General features: G+C 35.2%; 1 protein-coding gene across 2 annotated transcripts in view; it reads right to left on the bottom strand.

The window, feature by feature from the left end:
* Nucleotides 1-9,064: 9,064 nt before the first annotated feature.
* Nucleotides 9,065-22,191, bottom strand: part of ADAM32 (ADAM metallopeptidase domain 32) — a 131,499-nt gene continuing 118,372 nt past the window's right edge. For both annotated transcript variants that reach the window (XM_036932172.2, XM_057505182.1), the window contains 2 exons: nucleotides 12,218-12,260; nucleotides 9,065-11,459 (listed from right to left, as the gene is read on the bottom strand). Coding sequence is in view for 1 of the 2 variants with exons in the window: in XM_057505182.1 (XP_057361165.1) it covers nucleotides 12,228-12,260 (33 nt within the window). In the remaining variant the exon portion in view is untranslated. The remainder of the gene's footprint in view (nucleotides 11,460-12,217; nucleotides 12,261-22,191) is intronic.

Genomic DNA, 22,191 nt, shown 5'->3' on the forward strand with positions numbered 1-22,191 from the left:
TTAACAGAACTTAAGATATAAAAACATAATTTCCCAGTCACATTATTTTCCAGATCTTCTTTTACAACAGATGTTGAAATCTTCTCAGGAACTGTGGTCTGCAGAAATATCTTATGAGGACCTAAAATAAGATGAGTGAAGTTTCTTTGATATTTGTGATCTTACATTATCCATTTGTAAATCTAATTCTGTGTTTGTTTCTCTGTTATCAAATTTTTTTGTAACAATAAATGTTATCAAATTTATCAAATTTCCTAACCTTTGTCTAGTCAAGTTTTTAATTCTCTCTCAATCTCTACACACACACACACACACACACACACAACCTAGTTAGGCAGCTTGACATTTTGACTAAGTAACAGTAATAAATCACAGTGTTGGAAAAGAGGTGTAGAAATGAGACAACGGATGCACCAAGAATGTGGGATCATTTGCAGGGAAAAGATTATTTACTAACGAGGAAAATTTGTAATTTCAAAGGAGCAGGTATACAGTAGTCACCACAGCAGGAAATCACTGATGAGTAATTTCTTTATGGCAATGCAATTATTTCTAGAAGAGCTGAATTCTCTATGTGAAAAAGACCACATAATTCATTTCTGTCCATTTTACAGACACCAAAACTAACCCAGAGAAGTGAAAAGATTTCCTGCCTGTACACTGCCTCTCTACCTTCTTGGCCACAGACTCTGATGCGAGGGTGCGGGCAAGTTCTGGGCCTGAATCCTGGACCAAAAAGTACTAAGCGAACAAAGTCGCCCCAGAGGACTGTATTGGGAGGGAGAACAAGCCTGGACTTACCGGGGCCTGCTTGCAGCTCTGCAAGCCGGGAGAGCAAGACCAGAAGAAGGAACATGGCTCCAATGTCTTGGACCCGGGCTGGCCAGGAACAGCTGTTGGGGCGTTGGAGCGTTGGGGCGGCCCGCGCGGGATGCGCGGAGGAGGGGAGCCGGGCTCGCGCGCATGGACCAGGGCGGGCGGGCTCGGCCGCTGGCGGGCGGGGGTCGGCACAGGGAAGGTGCGGCTGCCGCAGGAGGCTGTCGGCGCTGAAACAGACTCAGTTTATTGTTAAGGCAGGAAAGGCTATGTAATTTTCGATTCTCAGAAAAGGGTGGTGCCTGGTGAGACTTTTATCTTTGCTTAGGCCAAGTATGACATTATTTTTGAAAAAAAATTTCTAGTTTCAGTAAGGAGAAGGAATAAGGATAAAAATGCTCAAGTTACTGATAGCAAACAAGTTTCCCCCAGCACATTTACACCACCAACCAATAGGCAAAATGCATACAGTTGCAAAAACTGTTGCAAACACCGTGACTTTTCTAAATTTAATGATTGGATATACCATTATCCATGAGTTATTGATTATAGAAGACCTCCTACGATCCCTCTTAGGGAGTCTTCCAAAATATCTTTAAAATCCTAATTCCTTATTGCCATACTCTGTGTAATCCTTCCCCGTTTTTACTTCTTTAATTAGCCCTTTTTACAGTCAGCCTCTCTTAGGAGCAAGAACAGTTTGATTACTTGAGGTCTACAGGAATTCCTTCACAGACACTCACCCACATCATACAAATATGTTAAAATACAGCCACGCCCCACATTTACTATAATTTTGCTTTAATAAATGCTGAAAACATGTTTATAAATTTGCCTTGAAATTGTTTGGCTGTCCAGAAAAACTAAGGGACGTTATTAGTAGAATATAAAGAAAGTTATTAGCAGAATAGTAACAAAAAAGAATCAGTGGCAAAGAAATAAAGTCACAATAGATGGAATAAATTGTACAAAGGATACAAAATTGCATAACGAATTAGCAATTTAGAGTATAATTGACAAACTCTCCTAGGAAGGTACAAGAAAGGATAAAAGATAGAAAATATAAAAATAAAATTAAGAGATAAGAACAGGAGTAGAACTGTCAATATCCAGATAATAGCATTTCCAAAAGGAGAGAAAAATTACAATAAGATATATTTAAAGGTATAAAATATACCTGGAAAAAGTTTCTTTTAATTTAAAAAATAAGAGAATGACCCAGATAAACTGGGCATTGAAGAAAAAACAAATCTGAAATTTAAAATGACAGCAAAGAGAAAATTCTGAAATCTGAGGAAAAGAATAGATGACCCATTAAGTGACAAGACTCAGATCGACATTACTAGCCATTTTGGATGCAGGAAATTAGTGGGTTATTAAGGTGTTGACTGAAAAGAACTTGACATGTTATTCAAATGTTGGCACAATTTAACATTTTTTCACAGGTATGTAAGTTCAAAGAAGGTTTGGCATAAAGATCATGTTGGAAAGGTATTTCACAGAAGTAGCCAAATGATAAAGGAAACAGGAGATGCTATTAACAGTAGTAATCAAATATCTTGGAAAAGTTTGCTTATATGTAAGGAAAAAAATGACCAAATGGAACCATGAGAATGTATGTTTCTAATAAACCAGAATCAAATATTTAGATAATATTAGGCTGAAGAGGAGAAATGTCAAAAAATAACAATTTCCTCTATTTGAGAGATTCTAAACATATGTTTATATAACTAAATAGCCTAAAAATATATTAACAAAAATTGCTAGGATATAGGGGGAAAACTTTCTTGTCTTAGCAGAAGGATCATCAGATTCAGAGATTTAAACACATATTTATTGATAGATCAAGCAGACAAAATTTACAGACAAATACAAGAGAATTGAATGACTTAAATAAGCTTGATCAGTATATACAGTCATACAATTCTAAATCAACTATAAAGAACACACATTCTTCATAACTACCCATGGAACATTTACAGAATGATCATATCCTAGGGTAGGTCTTAAAATATTTCAACTAATTTCAAAGAATAAGTGTTAATTCAGTTTATATTTGTTTTCAATTACATTGATAAACACTGTATTTTAAGTGGATCATTTAGTCTAATTAAAATTAAAGAATTATTGATATAGTTGTAATATTATCTATTATATGTCGTAATACATCATCTTACTACTGACGTTCTATTTGCCTTGACCTTTTTATAAGTTTTTCTCTCCTTTCTTGCCTTCTTCAGGATTGATCATTCTTTATTATTCCACTTTCCTTCTTTATTGGCATTGGCAGCTATGTAGTTTTAAAATTTTTCTTTCTTTTACTTGTGACTTTAGAATTACATGTGCCCAAGATGACCTCCTAACTTAATATCCACTGATTAACAACATTAATTACATCTCAAAATCCCTTCATTAATCCTCAGATTAGTGTTTGATCAGATAATAGGGGGCAGGAGTCTCAGAGTGACATCTCTGAAATTCTTCCTATAATAAATAGCCTACTAATGTCTCCAATCCTTTGAGCTCTTAACCAGATTAAGATCTTACTCCCTAGGTGTCATTCTCTGATTGTGTGGTGGCATGATTTTTAGCAGGTCTCCAAGAAGGTATAGAGGGATAGCCTCCTTGATTCTGCTGTAGTGCAGATTGAATTTGACCTTCTATTTCTAGACATTTATTTAATTTGAGTTGAAACAGAATGGCTCACAAATTTTACCAAGTCCATCTGAAACCCAAATGTCCAATTGGAATTGGGTCATGTTCAACCTGAAAACCCATAAAGTTAGATGAGAAATGAGAGTGCCATTGTAATGACAAACCAGGTTAATCTCTCCACATGACAAACAGCTGGTACCTTGGAACCTCCCCTCTTAAAAGGAACTCTTTTCTTCCCTCCGAGCTGCTAAATAACTTACGGATGGCTCTACCACCCCCACTTCCAAACTTAGCTTCTCGGTGTATACTCTTAGAGGAGGGTGACAGAACCTAGTCAAGTGGACAGAAGTGAAGACAGTATTCATGGAATATTTACCTGGACTCCATAGTTAACATCTGGCCTGATCCGTATAGATCTCTAGTATTTGTGTGTGCCTTCTGGTTTAGCTGTCTTATCTGGCATTCTAATGGGTGGAGAAATGTGACCAGCACTGAACTGGTCAAATTCCTACAAATTCTAGTCACTGACATTTCTGACAGAATTGAGTAACTAATTTCCTATGTGGATACCTACAAAATCTCCATTGACATCAAACAATGCTGTTCATGTGTATGAAAAGCCTATAGCTTCTCTAACACATTAAAACACCCTTAAAACAAATAAGTGAGAGTGTGCTTAAAATGAACATGAAAAAAAATATTGCCTTTGTATGGGCCCAGGCTAAAGCAGCATAAAAATACCTTCAAGAAACTCATGAGTGTGAAGTTAACTAAAATTATCTTTTGTCCAAGGTATCCTACTGTTCCAAAAATTACTGGCCCTGTCAACGTTAGATAGATTGCAATGGGTCACTTACTCCCTATCCTATCCATTTAGCAAAAAAGTATGTTTCACTTGCGCTAATTCTCATTCAGTTTACAGACAATTCTGCAGGAGCTACATTACCCCCAATTCCATAATACCTGTTCAGAAAATACATTTTGCACCTGCTATCTGGCTTTGGGGTGGCATTTCCATGTCTGAAGTTGGCAAAGCTGGAGGTCCAGGCAGGCCAGGCAATCCAGCTGTATAAAGTGCCCCTGTGCTCTACTCCATAGGCCATTAAGCAGGAGAGGGGGACCTGCAAATGTTTACCTGTAAGAGCCAAGATTAGAAGCTTGCCTGTATTCCCATATGTACATACTACTGAAACACTTGTTGGTATACTTTTGTGAAATCATCCTAATTAAATGAAAATAATCAATACCTACATACTAATCAAATCTGTTACTAGGAAACTATCATTTCTGAATAGAAACAGAATATTTTAAAAGACAAATTCCACAAACACAATGAAAAGGCAGCCTACTGTATGGGAGAATATATTTGCAAATGCTATATCCAATAAGGGGCTAACATCTAAAATATATAAGGAACTCATACAACTCAACACCAAGAAACCCCCAAATAATCCACTTAAAAAATAGGCAGAGTACCTGTAGACATTTTCCAAAGACATACAGATTGCTAACAGACATGTGAAAAGGCGCTGAACATAGTGACCATCAGGGAAATGCAAGTCAAAACCATGAGATAATCACTCGATACAAGTCAGAGCAGCTAATATCAACAAGACAAAAAATAACAAGTGTTGGCGAGGATGTAGAGAAATGGGAGCCCTTGTGTACTGCTGGTGAGACTGTAAATCAGTGCAGCCACTATGGAAAGCCTTATGAAGGTTTCTCAAGAAACTAAAAATAGAACTACCATATGACCCAGCAATCTGCTTCTGGGAGTTTACCCAAAGAAAACAAAATCATTAACCCAAAAGATATACGCTCTCGTGTGTTTATCCCATTACTTACAATACCCAAGATATGGATGCAACCTCAACCTAAATGTCCATTGATAGATGAATGGATAAAAAAGACATGGCATATATATATATATACAATGGAATATTACCTACAAAAAAAGGATGAAACCTTGTCATATGCAACAACATAAATGGACATAGAGGGTATTATGCTAAGTGAAATGAGTCAGAAAAAGATACCATATAAATTCACTTACATATGGAATTTAAAATACAAAACAAATAAATAAACAAAACAAATTGACTCACAAACACACAAAACAGACTGGTGGTTGCTATAGGGGTGGGGGGGGCAAAATAGGTGAAAGGAGAAAAAATTAATGAGAATGTCTGGTATCTTGATCGGGGTTATGGTTACATATAAGTGTATACACATGTCAAAAATTCATTGAGCTGTACACTAAGATTTGTGCACCATTCTACCCTCTATTTCTGTTAAGTTCAGCTTTCTTAGGTTCCACATATAAGAGATATCATACAGTATTTGTCTTCATGTCTGACTTATTTCACTTAGCAGAATGCCTTCAAGATCCATACACGTCATCACAAATGTCAGGATTTCCTTCCTTTTTATGGCTTAATAATATATCATTGTGGTGAATATATCATATATATGTATTTAATTACATCTTTATCCATTAATCCATTGATGGACACTTACTTAGGTTGTTTCCACATTTTTCCTATTGTGAATGATGCTGCATGAACATGGAAATGTAGATATCTTTTTGAGATCCTCTTTTCATTCCCTTTATATACTCATAAGTGGGATTACTGGATCATATTGTAATCTTATTTTTAATATTGTGAGGAACCTCAATACTGTTTTCCATGGGTGCTGCACCAGTTTACATTGCCTCCAACAGTGCACTAGAGTTCCCTTTTCTCCACATCCTTGCTAACACTTGTCTTTTTGATGATGAACATTCTAACAGGTGTGAGGTGATATTTCATTGTGGTTTTGATTTGCATTTCCAAATTGAGGGAAATTTGATTGCATTTCACTTGGAATGTTGAGCATCCTTTCATGTACCTGTTGAGCATTTGTATATCTTCTTTGGAAAAAAGTCCATTCAGTTATTCTGTCCATTTTTAAACATTTAAAAAATATTTTTAAATGTCATTTTTTTGTTATTGAGTTATATGAGCTCTTTATATATTTTGGATATTAACCCTTTAACAGATATGATTTACAAGTATTTCCTCTATTTCCTTAAATTACCTTTTCATTTTGTACTCTTGCTGTACAGAAGTTTTTAGTTTAATACATCCCTCTTATTTTTGATTGTTGTGTTTTTGCTGTCAAAACCAAAATGTCATTGCCAAGACCTGTGTCAAGGAGAATTTTTTCCCTATGTTTTCTCCTACAAAGTTTGCAGTTTTGGGTCTTACGTTAAGTCTTTAATCCATTTTGAGTTAGTTTTTATTAATGGTGTAAAACAGGGGTCCAATTTCATCTTTCTGAATGTGGCTTTATCCATATCTCCCAAAACCATTTATTTAGGAGACTATGATTATCCCCATTGAGTATTCTTGGCTCCCTTGTCAAATACTAGTGGATCATACATGTAAGAGTTTATTGCTGGGCCCTTGATCTATTCCACTGATCTATGTGCGTACATTTATGCCAGTACCATACTGTTTTGATCACTATATATGGTAGTATAGTTTGAAATCAGCAAGTGTGATGCCTCCAGTTTTGTTCTTTCCCAGGTAGCTTTGATTATTTTGTCTTTTGTGGTTCTATAACATTTTAGGGTATCTTTCTTTCAGCAAAAAATGCCATTGGAAAAAAATTTCAACAGTGATTGGATTGAATCTACAGATAGCTTTGGGTAGAATGAACATTTTAACAATAGTTGTTCTGGTCCATGGACATGGACTATCTTTCCATTCATCTGTGTCATCTTCAATTTCTTTCACCTAAGTCTTACAGCTTCCATTGTATAGATCTTTCATTTCCTTGGTTAAATTTATTCCTAAGTATGTTATTGTTCTAAGGCATTGTGAATGGGACTGTTTCCTTTCTTTTTTTAGATATATCAGTTAGTTTGTAAAAATGCAACTAATCCCTGTATGTTGATTTTGTATCCTGCAACTTTGTTGAATTTTTTATTAGTTCTATGAGTTTTTATGGGTGAACTTTAGGATTTTCTTGTATAAATTTGTATCATCTGCAAATAAAGGCAGTACTTCTTCCTTTCTGATATGGATGGTTTTTATTTCTTTATCTTACTCATTGCTCTAGCTAGGATTCCCACTACTATGTTGAATAAAAGTAGTGAGATTTGGCACCCTTGTCATGTTCCTGATCACAGGAGAGTCTTTCAGCATTTCACTGTTGGGTGTATTAGCTGTGGGTCTGTCATATATGGCTTTATTATATGTTCCTTTTAAATATTCAATTTGTTGAGGGTTTTTAACATGAAGGCATATTTTGTCAAATGCTTTTTCTGCCTCTATTAAGATGATCATATAATTTTGTCTTTCATTCTATTAATGATGTGTATCACATTTATTAATTTGTATTGAACCATCCTTGAATCCCAGAAATAAACCCTTACTTAAATCATGGTGTATGATTCATTTAACGTACTGTTGAATTTGATTAGCTATTTTTAAAAAATCATTTCTGCATATGCTTATCAGGAATATTGGCCTGTAGTTTTCTTTCCTTGTAGTGTCCTTATCTGGCTTTGGTATCAGGGCAATATTGGCCTCATAGAGTTAGAGTTCCTTCTTCTTTGTTTTTGTTTTATTTGGAAAAGTCCAAGAAGGATTGGCATTGGTATTTTTTAAATGCTTGGTAGAATTCACGAGTAAAACCAATTGGTCCTGAGATTTCTCATTGGGAGGTTTTTGATTACTGATTCAATTACCTTATCCATAATTGATCTGTTCATATTTTCTATTTCTTCATGAATCATTTTGGTAAGTTCCATATTTCTAGAACTTTATTTCTGCTAGGCAACCAATTGTTCACATATAGTTTTTCATAGTGTCTTATGTATTTTTATAGTATTATAATGTTTCTTCTTTCATTTATAATTGAGTCTTTTTTCTTAATCTAGCTAAAGTTTCATCAATTTTGTTTATCTTTTCAAAAATCAGCTCTCAGTTTTGTTAATCATTTCTATTGTTTTTCTGCTATTTCATTTATTCTTACTCTGATCTTTGTTCTTTCCTTTCTCCTAACTTGGGGCATAGTTTGTTCTTTTTATCTAGTTCCTTGAGGTGTAAAGTTAGGTTGTTTGAGATCTTTCTTTTCGTTAACATATGTATTTATTGCTATAAACTTCCCTTTTAGCAGTGCTTTTGCAGCAGACATAGGTATATTGTATTTCCATTTTCATTTGTTTCAATATTTTTTTATTTCTCTTTTGATTTCTTCTTTGACCCATTGTTCAGGAATGTGTTAATTTCCATGTCTATGTAAATTTTCCAGCTTTCCTCTTGCTGATTTCTAATTCCATGCTATTGTGTTTCATACTTTGTATGATTTCAATCTTCTTAAAATTATAATAAGACTTGTGTTATGGTCAAACATATGGTCTATCCTGGAGAATGTTCTATGCACACTTGAGAAGAATGTGTATTCTGCTGCTGTTAGATGAAATGTTCTATATATATTAGGTCAAATTGGTCTAAAGTATGGTTCAAATCCAATATTTCCTTATTGATTTTCTGTCTAGATGATCCAGCCATTGCTGAAAGTAGGATACTGAAGTCCCCTATACTATCATTGCATTATTGTCTATTTCTTACTTCATATCTGTTAGTATTTGTTTAACATATTTAGGTGCTCCAGTGTTTGGTGCGTACATATTTACATTTTATATCTTCTTGATGAGTTGATCCCTTTATCATTATAAAATGACCTTCTTTGTCTCTTATTACCATTTTTGGCTTTAAGTCTATTTTGCCTAATATGGGTATAGCTATCCCTGATACATTTTGGTTTCCACTTGCATGGAATATCTTTTTCTATCCCTTAATTTTGAACTTATGTGTGTCCATAAGCCTGAAGTGAATCTTAAAGGCAGCATTTAAGTGGTTCTTTTTTTTTTTTATCCATTCAGGCACTCTGTGTCTTCTTGATTACAGAATCAATCCATTTATTAAGAGTAATTATTGATATGTAAGGACTTACTAATTGTCTAATCACTGTGTTGTATACCTGAAACTAATATAATATTGTATGTAACTATACTTCAATTTAAAAAAAAGATAAAAACATTGCCCAACTGGATTTTTAAAAAGTACAAGACACAGCTGTATGCTGTTAACATCAGATGCATCATAAATTATAAGGAAAGATATATTGGAAGTAAAATGATTTTTAAAAAATACCCCCATGCAAAGGGAAACTGTAAAAAAGCTGGTATGGTTATATTAATATCATAAAAAGTAAGACTAAGACTTAGAGTATTACTAGAGATAAAAAGGAGAATTATATGATGATAAAGGGTCAGTTCATCAGGAAAACAACAGTCCTAAGTGCACTAAGATATAATTTTATAATACATGAAAATACAAATAATATGCCTAAAACAAACAACATATCAACAATAATAACTGGCAACTTTAACACACCTCTCTTAGGAAATGACAGAACAGGGGAAAAACCATTAAGAAGATTTTTAAAACATTATTAACAAGCTTAATTGACATTTACATATACAACAAATACAAAATGCACATGTTTTTAGTTCACATGGAACATTGAACAAAATAGACCACAGGCTGGATCTAAGCAAAACACAATAAATCCAAAGAAATAAAATCATGTAAGTACATTCTCGGACCATGGCTGAATTAACTAGAAACCAATAAAATTAAACTGAAAGTATACAAATATTTGGAAATTAAACAACTCACTTCTAAGTAGCCCATAATACAAAGATCAACATTTTTAAAAAGAATAATGAAAACAAAACGTCAAATTCATGAAATAAGCCAAAGAAGTATATAGAGCAATTTTATATTTTTAAACAAGTTAGAAAATGTTTACAATCAATGATCTAAAACTTTTGCCTCAAGAAGCTAGGAAAAGAACAAAACAATAAGGCAGAAAACAATGAAAAAGCCAAGATGTGGTCTGAAGAGATGAGTAGGTTAAATGGAAAAACTCTTATCCAGACTGATCAGAGACAGGGGAGTACCACCATGATCTGGATTCAAAGAGAGGACATAACTACAGATCTCACAGACATAAAAATAGGTATTAAGCCCAACTTCATGCCAAAAGATTGACCATTAAATGAAATGGATAAACTCCTCTAAGATTACAATACTTGAAAGAACTATTCGCAAGAATAAATGGAAAATCTAAATAGTCCCCTGTTAAATTGAATCAATAATTCAAAATCTTCCCACAAAGAGAACTGCTGCTTCATTAGTGAATCTTAAATTCAAATATTTAATTGAAAAACTAAACAGTTTTATACAAACTCTCAGAAACTATAAGGTGACCTTTTCCTAACTCAGTTTATCAATCCTCATACCAAAATCTGATAAGAGATTAATCTTTCTTCCTGAGACCCAAACCCAAGTTCTCTGGGTCCTTCTGTCTTCTGGGATTCACCCTGCAGGTCACCTGGCTAAGGGGAAGAGAAAGACAGTAGGTGAAGCAGAGTCCTAGGTGGTCAAGTGGAGCCCCCAAATAGAGCAAGTCCCCAGAGCAAATACAGCCTCCCTCTGAAAACTGGGTCAGAGCTGTGGGAAGGGGTAGGTAAATATCTGTACTAGCTAAGATCTGCATGCACTCAGCTAGGTCCAGCGAGAAGGACCAGGAGGAGGAACAGGGGGCCACCACCCAAATCCCATCCTAAGGGCAGTTGATGGAAGCATGTGGGCCCAGGCAGTAAACCTGAGCGGGTGGTGGCAGAGCTGCAGAGAAGAGCTCAGGGAGCTGGGTGGGGATGGAGATGCGTGAGTTGAGAGGGCCGTTCGTTAGGAGCCTAAAGTGGCAGAACAGCAGCTCATGGGTGGAGGAAGACAGAAAAACAGACACACATGCAAATTGCTCCACAGTTGGTTTATTGTTTCTTCGGCTGTGACCAAGGGCAGAATTGTCATTCCTCAGCGGGACCCTCCGTGATATCCATTGCCTTCTCAAGCAGTTACTAGTTACTGTGGAAGAGAACAAAGACACACGTGCTTAAGAGTACTGAGAGCAAACAAATTCTCTTCCACTGTAAAACATACAAACAATTGGGGTGCTGCCAAGCAAAAAATTCATGTCAGAAGAAAAAGAATTCTAGAAAGAATTTTTACAATTTTCTTTGTGAAATTATTTGGCTGTAATTGATTTATTCTGCAATTCTGTCATTTCTGAGGAACCATCATCAGAAATACTTGCAAAAGAGAAAATCTAATGTTTTCCCCACATATGATAAAATATTCATGAATATAATGAAGTTAAGCCTTTGCATTTTTTTAGGAATTAAAGTACATATTAATTTTACTTTTTCTGTACCTTGCAGCCAATCAGTTTTGGTGTTTCATGTTGTAAAAAGTGTTTTGTTTTTGGCACCTGGAAACTCATAGGCTTAAGTATTGTGCCTAAAATGCCTAAGGAAATAAAGTGCCCCTGATTATGAATCCATTTTAGAGAATAATTTATATATCTTGTATCTTATTAGATTCAACTTTTAAATTTCATTCTATCTACAAGAGCAAGTTCCCAACAAACTTAAGAGAAATTTACTAAACAGAAGAAAAAAGACTAAGTGATTTAAATATTAATTGATGACAAGGTTAATACATTGCTTTAGTGCAGCATTTTACTAATTCATTTACCCAATAAATATTTGGGAGTTAATTGTGGATTAGGAATTTTATTTTAATTTCACACATATTTAGGAATAAATGCCTTCTAATGTACTTACTTGCCTACTGTCATGTGTTCGGGTGCTTTCCTTTTATTCGGATCTAAATAAACAAGAAAATAAGACTTTCAGTTTGATACAATGCAATCTGACAGTTATATTTTTTAGGGCAGTTTCTTCCTCCTTCCTTTTAAAATTGTTAAAAAAAAGAAATATCTGCTAAATTTCTATCTGCAATAATTATTAGTCTAATTATTACCAAAAGTCAGAATCAAATTCCTAGAGCTCTTTTCAAATTTTTATATCCACAGATCTCTTATTTCTGATCCCCCCCCAAATGAGAGAAAGGATAGACTCAAGACAAATTAAGCAAGGTTAATTGACAAAAAAAGTAAGATTGGTGAGGGAATTCAGTGATGAGTGGCATAATTCTACCTTTCCCACCCTTTCCCTAACTGCTATATCTTCAAAACTGGCAGTAATTTTTCCTAGTATGACCACAAAACACCCCTGTTTAATAGAGTTAGTTTCTCCCCAAACCAATAAAGGTATTTGTGTATCTAGACTTGTGAGTCTACTGACATGTAAAACCCATTAGATTTCCAGCTTTAAAAAAAAATATCTTGTTTTGGTAGTGTTTACCCAAGGAGTTGATCCTACCAACATCTCCTATGAGCTTTCCTATTTAAAAAAAAATACTGAAAATAAAAGTTTTTAAGAAACAGGGACTAAAAAGAAAATATAATGGATATTCTAACAGTAAAGCACAGCAACTATGTCTGCCTAGCTTATTAAATTTAAATGAAAGAAGAATCCAAGAATGCTTTTCTGGCATATGATAAATATAAGCCAGACTAAAGCGTCAATGTCCAAATTACTCCCTTCACACACAAGATACACTGTCCTTTGGGTAATGCCCTTGATTATCCCTTAATCTAGTTAGCACCACTTACTGATGATTATGTGAATGACAGTCTGTAATGAGAGATAATGTGAGGGGACACTTGAAGTAGTTATGACATTAATTATGTGTGTAAGTTCCAGAGTAACCACTCATTCACTAAATAACTATTTAGTGAGCATTTACTCTGCTAAGTGCTAACCGTAAGTTAGCAAAATACACATGGCCACTACCCTCAAGTGATTTCAGAGTACTGAGGGAAAATAATGCCTCTAGGTAAGCAAAAGGTTGATCTCTTGGTACTAGTGACAGAGAAAGGAGACAATAAAGAAAAACAGCTCTTTTCTTTATACTCAGTTTGGAGAAGGTAACTAAGGTCTATAAAAGGGTGATTATATCAGGAGACATCCAAAAACAACAGAAAGAATGAAGGATGTGAAAATGCCAGAGCTTCCCCTAATGGAGGAGCTGGCTTCATCAGGGAGGATAGAAACTGTGTAAGGTTGTGGTGTAGCCTGAAATCTTAACCTGTGGACATAAAGTATATTCTGAAATACCAGTGGATTGAATGAAACTAAAGGAAGACGTGAAGAAAAAATGCCCAAGTACAAGAAAACTAAAACTCTACAAGGAGAAAGGAAAGTGAGCAGACCAGCGAATATTTGGACTTTGGAAGGATCACAAGGCCCAACTTGAAGCCCGGGAAACTATTTTAAAAGAATTCAAAACTTGTTAACACAATTGTGGGCTATTAGGGGGCTGTGGGAAATGCAGAACTTTAGTGTATTTATGAGACTGTCTCTTAGATAAAATCCTAAGTGCAGTAATCAATCACTCTTGTTGATACTGAGTTTATGAGTGTAAATGAAATCTGAACAAAAAAGTACTATTTCTGTTTGGGTAGCCCATCATAAAGGATGCAAAATTGCTCTGCTTATGAGTTAGTTCCACAAAATAATTATAAATATCTTCTCCTCTTATTAGATTTAACTGATTTTTTTCCTATGTATCAAAGGCATAGGTGATCAATACAAACTGAGCTACTGAAGAACAAAGATTAATTTACTTAGTTAAAATTCATTCCCACAACGGGAAATAGTAATAAGTTGTTGTTAGTGAAGTACATTGTCAATTGTAGCTCTCAAAAAAATTTTAAACAATTGTTTGTTCATTCATATTTTCAATATATACTTATTGATAAGAAACACATCCTAAGTTGCTAACCTGCCGGTATCTGTTTGGGCACTACTTTCTGATCTGATTCTAAATAAAAATAAAAATGCCTACAAGTTAATACTAAGGAACTTAGATACTTTAAGAATGAAGATCAGGATATTTTATACTAAAATTAACTCTGTGAACACCAGGGACATGTCAAAAAGCAGCATTCTTATTTACCCAATACCAACTGCAACATACAGGGTGAAATTTAAACCTTTATTGGGGAAAAGTATCAAGATAGCAGAGATGTATTTTTTTCTTTATTGCTTTTAAGCACAGTATGTAAGTTTGGCCTTCATACTCCAAGTTCATTGGCTTTTTTTACTCACTGATAAGTATGTAAATTGCCACATTTTGCAAATTAAAACTCACATTGACTTCTGGACAATCTAGCAGACTAAATTGATGGGACCATCTCCCCTTTCTATTCCAGAGAAATAAAGACAGACATAATAAAAGAGCAGAAATAAATAAAATAGAGAAGAGTAAAATAGAAAAAAATTTATGAAGCCAAAAGTTGGTTCTTTAAGAAGATAAACAAAACAGACAAACCATTAGACAAACTGAGCAAAAAAAAGAGAAAGTAAACACATAAACAAAATCAGAAATGAAGAAGGAATAGTCATAACTGACACCACAGAAAAACAAAAATTTACTAGGGAATTTTATGAAATATTATTTGCCAATAAATTGGACAACCTAGAAGAAATGGACAAATTCCTAGAAAAATTCTAAGAGTGACCCAGGAAGAAGCAGAAAATCTGAACAGACCAATTGCCAGTAATGAAAAAAATTAGTAATCAAAAAACTACCAACAAACAAAAGTTCAGTACCAGATGGCCTCACAGCTGAATTTTTTCCAACCTTTAAAGAAGAGCATCCTTCTTAAAGTATTCCGAAAAGTAGAAGAGGAGGGAACACTACCAAATTCATTCTATGAGGGCAACATCACTCTAATACCAAAACCAGGCAATACAAAAAAAAGAAAAATTATAGGACAATATCACAGATGAACATAGATGCAAAGATTCTCAACAACATATTGGCACACTGAATTAAAAAATACATCAAAAAGATCATCCACCATGACCAAGTGGGATTTATTCCAGGGATGCAAGGATGGTATAATGCCCATAAATCAATCAGTATGATACACCACATTAACAAAAAAAGCAGAAAAACCATATGATCATTTCAAAAGTTGCTAGAAAAATCATTTGACAAAATTCAACATCCATTCATGATTAAAAAAAGACTCTCAACAAAATGGGCACAGAGGCAACATACCTGAACATAATAAGCCCATAAACACCAAGCCCACAGCTACCATCATACTCAATGGCAAAAAGCTGAAAGTTTTTCCTCTAATATCAGGACAAAGTGTTCATTCTCAACACTTTGCCTCAGCATAGTACTGGAGGTCCTAGTCACAGCAATTATACAAGATAAAGAAAGAAAAGGTATCCAAATTGATAAGAAAGAAGTTAAACTGTCTTTGAGGATGATGTGATGCTATATATAGAAAACCCTAAACTCCACCAAAAAACTATTAGAATAACTGGGTTCAGCAAAGTTGCAGGATGCAAAATTAATACATGGAAATCTGTTGTGTTCCTATATACTAACAATGAACTAGCAGAAAGAGAAATCAGGAAAACAGTTCCATTTACAATTGCATCAAAAAGAATAAAATTCCTAGGAATAAACCTAACCAAGGAGGTGAAAGACTTATACTCTGAAAACTACAAGACACTCATGAGAGAAATTAAAAAAGAAACTAATAAATGGAAACACATCCCATGCTCATGGATAGGAAGAATTACTACTGTCAAAATGGCCATCCTGCCTAAAGCAATCTACAGATTCAGTGCAATACCCATCAAAAAACCAATGGCAATTTTCAATGAACTAGAGCTAATAACCCCAAAATTCATATGAATCACAAAAGACCATGAATAGCCAAAGCAATCCTGAGAAAGAAGGACAAAGCTGGGGGGGTTATGCTCCCTGACTTCAAGCTTTACTACAAAGCCACTGTAAGCAAAATATTTGGCTGGCACAAGAACAAACCCATAGATCAATGGAACAGAATAGAGAATCCAGATATAAACCCACACATTTATGGTCAATTAATATATAATAAAGGAGCCACGAATATACAATGGGGAAAAGATGGCCTCTTCAATAATTGCTATTGGAAAACTAGGCAGCTGTAAGTAAGAGAATGAAACTGGATTATTGTCTACCTCCATACACAAAAGTAAACTTGAAATGGATTAAAGACCTAAATGTCAGACATGAAACTATGAAACTCATAGAAGAGCACATAGGCAAAAATCTCCTGAACTTAAGCATGAGGAATTTTTTTCTGGACACATATCCTCGGGCAAGGGAAATAAAAAATGAACAGATGGGACTACATCAAACTTAAAAGCTTCTGTACAGCAAAGGGCATGATCAGCAGAACAAAAAGGCATCCTACAGTATGGGAGAATATATTCATAAATGATTTATCTGATAAGAGGTTAACATCCAAAATATATAAAGAGCTCATACACGTCAACACCCAAAAAACAAATAACCCGATTAACAAATCGGTGGAGGACCGGAATAGACATTTCTCCAAAGAAAAAAATACAGATGGCCAACAAGCACATGAAAAGATGTTCCACATCATTAATCCCTAGGGAAATGCAAATAAAAACCACAATGAGATATCACCTCATACCAGTCAGAATTGCCACTATCCAAAAGACAAGAAATAACAAGTGTTAGTGAGGATGCAGAGAAATGGGAACCATCCTGCACTGCTGATGGGAATATAAATTGGTGCAGCCAATACGGAAAGAAGTATGGAGCTTCCTCAAAAAAACAAAAAACAGAAATGCCATAGACTCAGTAATTCTACTTCTAGGAATATTTACCTTAAGAAAGCAAAATCCCTAATTCATAATCAAAAAGACATATATACCCATATGTTTATCACTATATTATTTAAAATAGCCAGGTATGGAAGCAACCAAAGTGTCCATCAATAGATGAATGAATAAAGATGTGGTACATAAACAGCATGGTATATTATTCACCCACAAAAAAGAAAGAAATCCTGCCATTTATAACAACATGGATGGAGCTACAGGGTATTATGCTAAGTAAAATAAGCCAAGCAGAGAAAGACAAACACCATATGATCTCACTTATTTGTGGAAACTAAAATAAAACAAAACAAAATGAACAAAATAGAAGTAGACTCATAGACCCTAGAAGTGTCTGGTGGTTACTATGGGGGAGGGGTTGTGGTGGGTGGGTAGGGAGGGTAAGGAGGATAAAGGGGCCCAAAGATTCTCAATATAAGTTAGTCACAGGGATAGTAGTGCAGCATGGAGAATAGAGCCAATGATTCTGTAACATCTTTCTATGTTGACAGAGAGTAACCACACTCGAGGGGGTGAGAATTTAATAAACTGTTGAACCACCATGTTGTATACTTGAAACTTTAAGATTGTATACCAAATATACTTCAAGTAGAAAAAAAGAAAATGGACTTTGGGAAAAAGAAAAAATGCCCAAAATAAAGGTAAATAGGAAAAAAATAACATTTAGATAAATTTCAGTCTAAATATATACCATCATACATTAAGCAAAGAAGAATAAGGGATGAAAAAAGATGTATTGGGTAAGTCTGACTCTCAAAGAGCAACTTGGTAAGCAGACAAGAAAAAACCAAGTAAGTGTAAAGATGATTCAAAACAACACAATTAAAAAATTTGTTCTAAAAACAAAGAAACAAACCTACCATGGCACAATAATTGAAGCATATAATATCAAATATTTTTTTTTTTTTTTTTTTTTTTTTTTTTTTTTTTTTTTAGATAATTATTTTTTATTGAAGGGTAGTTGACACACAGTATTACATTACATTAGTTTCAGGTGTACAACACAGTGATTCAACATTTATATACATGATAATTCTAAGTACCAGCTATCACCATACCAAGTTGTTACAATATTTTGACTATATTCCTTATGCTATACATTACATCCCGGTTGCTTATTTATTTTACAATTGGAAGTGTGTACTTTTTCTTGGTTGTTGTTGTTAGGGCATCTCTCATTTTTATTGATCAAATGGTTGTTAACAACAATAAAATTCTGTATAGGGGAGTCAATGCTCAATGCACAATCATTAATCCACCCCAAGCCTAATTTTCGTCAGTCTCCAATCTTCTGAAGCATAACGAACAAGTTCTTACATGGAGAACAAATTCTTACATAGTGAATAAGTTACATGGTGAACAGTACAAGGGCAGTCATCACAGAAACTTTTGGTTTTGCTCATGCATTATGAACTATAAACAGTCAGTTCAAATATGAATACACATTTGATTTTTATACTTGATTTATATGTGGATACCACATTTCTCTCTTTATTATTTTTAATAAGATGCTGAAGTGGTAGGTAGATACAACATAAAGGTAGAAAACATAGTTTAGTGTTGTAAGAGAGCAAATGTAGATGATCAGGTGTGTGCCTGTAGACTATGTGTTAATCCAAGCTAGACAAGGGCAATAAAACATCCACATATGCAGAAGATTTCTCTCAGAACAGGGGGGGTGAGGTTCTAAGCCTCACCTCTGTTGATCCCCAATTTCTCACCTGATGACCCCCCTGCGACTGTGCCTGTCTTAGGTTGTTCCTCCCTTGAGGAATCTTACCCGTCTCTGGCTAACCAGTCATCTTCCGGGGCCACACAGGGAAATGTTAAGTTGGTAAGTGAGAGAGAAGCCTTATTGTTTGAAATGGTTAGCTTTTTATTTCTTTGCATATTTATGCCCTGTGGCTTCTATGCCCAGCATTTGTCTTGAGGTATCTTTACCACTTGGAGGAGTTATGATACTCGGTAAATTTGATATGAGGCACGAATTCTATTTAAGAATTCGTTGTAATTAGGAAGGAAGAAGAAAAGCTATAGAAGTAGCAGGCGGGAGAAAACATGGGAAGATTGATTATTTCTTTGACATATCTTCTTGTAGAGTAACTTCAGCATGTATATATTTTAAGCTACTACTTAAATTGCGCACACACATTAACATAATAGGAGTATAGTTACATAACCAAAGCATACCTGTAATTACCAGCCATCTCCAGTGAAACCAAGAAAACCAGTTAGGCACCCTAGGCATTTGTGAAAACTTATCAATGATGTGATGGTTATTATCTAACTGAATTTGAATAGTTTGAGAAAAATCAGACAAATTAAAACAACCCATTCCTGGGCACTGTTCACATCCCATATGTTCTTTTAACAGTAAATAGTCTGTAGTTGTAAGATTTTGGAGCGCTACAATTTGCACTTCTCCTAATTCTTGGTTGAGTTCCAACAGTATAGATCCAGTCAAATTTGTTGTTTTACTGTATGCACAGGCCAGCTTAGATATCTCCTTCATTCCCATGGCAAGTCCAGGAGCTGGTGGGATGAGTGCATCTACAGCTGTAGCAGTGCGTGGATCTTTGTTGGGGTTTTTTGATGATCATCTTCTGGCATGAGTCTTCCCGAGAGTGCTGATGTTGGAAGTTCTCTTTCATATCGTTTCTTAGTTCATTTTCGGGGTAGCCAAATTAGGCTTTGATCCTCTGTATAAACACAAACAGACCCTTTGCCTACACTTTTATATGTCCTTTATATTATTGTGTAGAACTCATTAGAGGTCACCACATAGGAACTGCATTTTTTTTTTTTTAATCATTAATCTACACTTACATGACGAATACTTACGAATACTTTGTTTACTAGGCTCTCCCCTATACCAGGTCCCCCCTATATACTCCTTTACAGTCACTGTCCATCAGCGTAGCAACCTGTTGTAGAATCACTACTTGTCTTCTCTGTGTTGTACAGCCCTCCCCTTTCTCCCACCCCGCTATGGATGCTAATCTTAATACCCCCCTACTTCTCCCCCCCTTATCCCTCCCTACCCACCCATCCTCCCCAGTCCCTTTCCCTTTGGTACCTGTTAGTCCATTCTTGAGTTCTGTGATTCTGCTGCTGTTTTGTTCCTTCAGTTTTTCCTTTGTTCTTATATTCCACAGATGAGTGAAATCATTTGGTATTTCTCTTTCTCTGCTTGGCTTGTTTCACTGAGCAAAATACCCTCCAGCTCCATCCATGTTGCTGCAAATGGTTGGATTTGCCCTTTTCTTATGGCTGAGTAGTATTCCATTGTGTATATGTACCACATCTTCTTTATCCATTCATCTATCGATGGACATTTAGGTTGCTTCCAATTCTTGGCTATTGTAAATAGTGCTGCGATAAACATAGGGGTGCACTGATCTTTCTCATACTTGATTGCTGCATTCTTAGGGTAAATTCCTAGGAGTGCAATTCCTGGGTCAAATGGTAAGTCTGTTTTGAGCATTTTGATGTACCTCCATACTGCTTTCCACAATGGTTGAACAAGTTTACATTCCCACCAGCAGTGTAGGAGGGTTCCCCTTTCTCCACAGCCTCGCCAACATTTGTTGTTGTTTGTCTTTTGGATGGCAGCCATCCTTACTGGTGTGAGGTGATACCTCATTGTAGTTTTAATTTGCATTTCTCTGATAATTAGCGATGTGGAGCATCTTTTCATGTGTCTGTTGGCCATCTGTATTTCTTTTTTGGAGAACCGTCTGTTCAGTTCCTTTGCCCATTTTTTAATTGGGTTATTTGTTTTTTGTTTGTTGAGGCGTGTGAGCTCTTTATATATTCTGGACGTCAAGCCTTTATCGGATGTGTCATTTTCAAAGATATTCTCCCATACTGTAGGGTTTCTTTTTGTTCTATTGATGGTGTCTTTTGCTGTACAGAAGCTTTTCAGCTTAATATAGTCCCACTTGTTCATTTTTGCTGTTGTTTTCCTTGCCCGGGGAGATATGTTCAAGAAGAGGTCACTCATGTTTATGTCTAAGAGGTTTTCGCCTATGTTTTCTTCCAAGAGTTTAATGGTTTCATGACTTACATTCAGGTCTTTGATCCATTTTGAGTTTACTTTTGTATATGGGGTTAGACGATGGTCCAGTTTCATTCTCCTACATGTAGCTGTCCAGTTTTGCCAGCACCATCTGTTGAAGAGACTGTCATTTCGCCATTGTATGTCCATGGCTCCTTTATCAAATATTAATTGACCATATATGTCTGAGTTAATGTCTGGATTCTCTAGTCTGTTCCATTGGTCTGTGGCTCTGTTCTTGTGCCAGTACCAAATTGTCTTGATTACTATGGCTTTATAATAGAGCTTGAAGTTGGGGAGTGAGATCCCCCCTACTTTATTCTTCTTTCTCAGGATTGCTTTGGCTATTCGGGGTCTTTGGTGGTTCCATATGAATTTTTGAATTATTTGATCCAGTTCATTGAAGAATGTTGCTGGTAGTTTCATAGGGATTGCATCAAATCTGTATATTGCTTTGGGCAGGATGGCCATTTTGACGATATTAATTCTTCCTAGCCATGAGCATGGGATGCATTTCCATCTGTTAGTGTCCCCTTTAATTTCTTTTAAGAGTGACTTGTAGTTTTCAGAATATAAGTCTTTCACTTCTTTGGTTAGGTTTATTCCTAGGTATTTTATTTTTTTTGATGCAATTGTGAATGGAGTTGTTTTCCTGATTTCTCTTTCTGTTGGTTCATTGTTGGTATATAGGAAAGCCACAGATTTCTGTGTGTTGATTTTGTATCCTGCAACTTTGCTGTATTCCGATATCAGTTCTAGTAGTTCTGGGGTGGAGTCTTTAGGGTTTTTTATGTACAGTATCATGTCATCTGCAAATAGTGACAGTTTGACTTCTTCTTTGCCAATCTGGATTCCTTGTATTTTTTTGTTTTGTCTGATTGCCGTGGCTAGGACCTCTAGTACAATGTTAAATAACAGT

This window comes from Manis pentadactyla, chromosome 7 (assembly GCF_030020395.1).
Source record: "Manis pentadactyla isolate mManPen7 chromosome 7, mManPen7.hap1, whole genome shotgun sequence".
Taxonomy (NCBI): Eukaryota; Metazoa; Chordata; class Mammalia; order Pholidota; family Manidae; genus Manis; species Manis pentadactyla.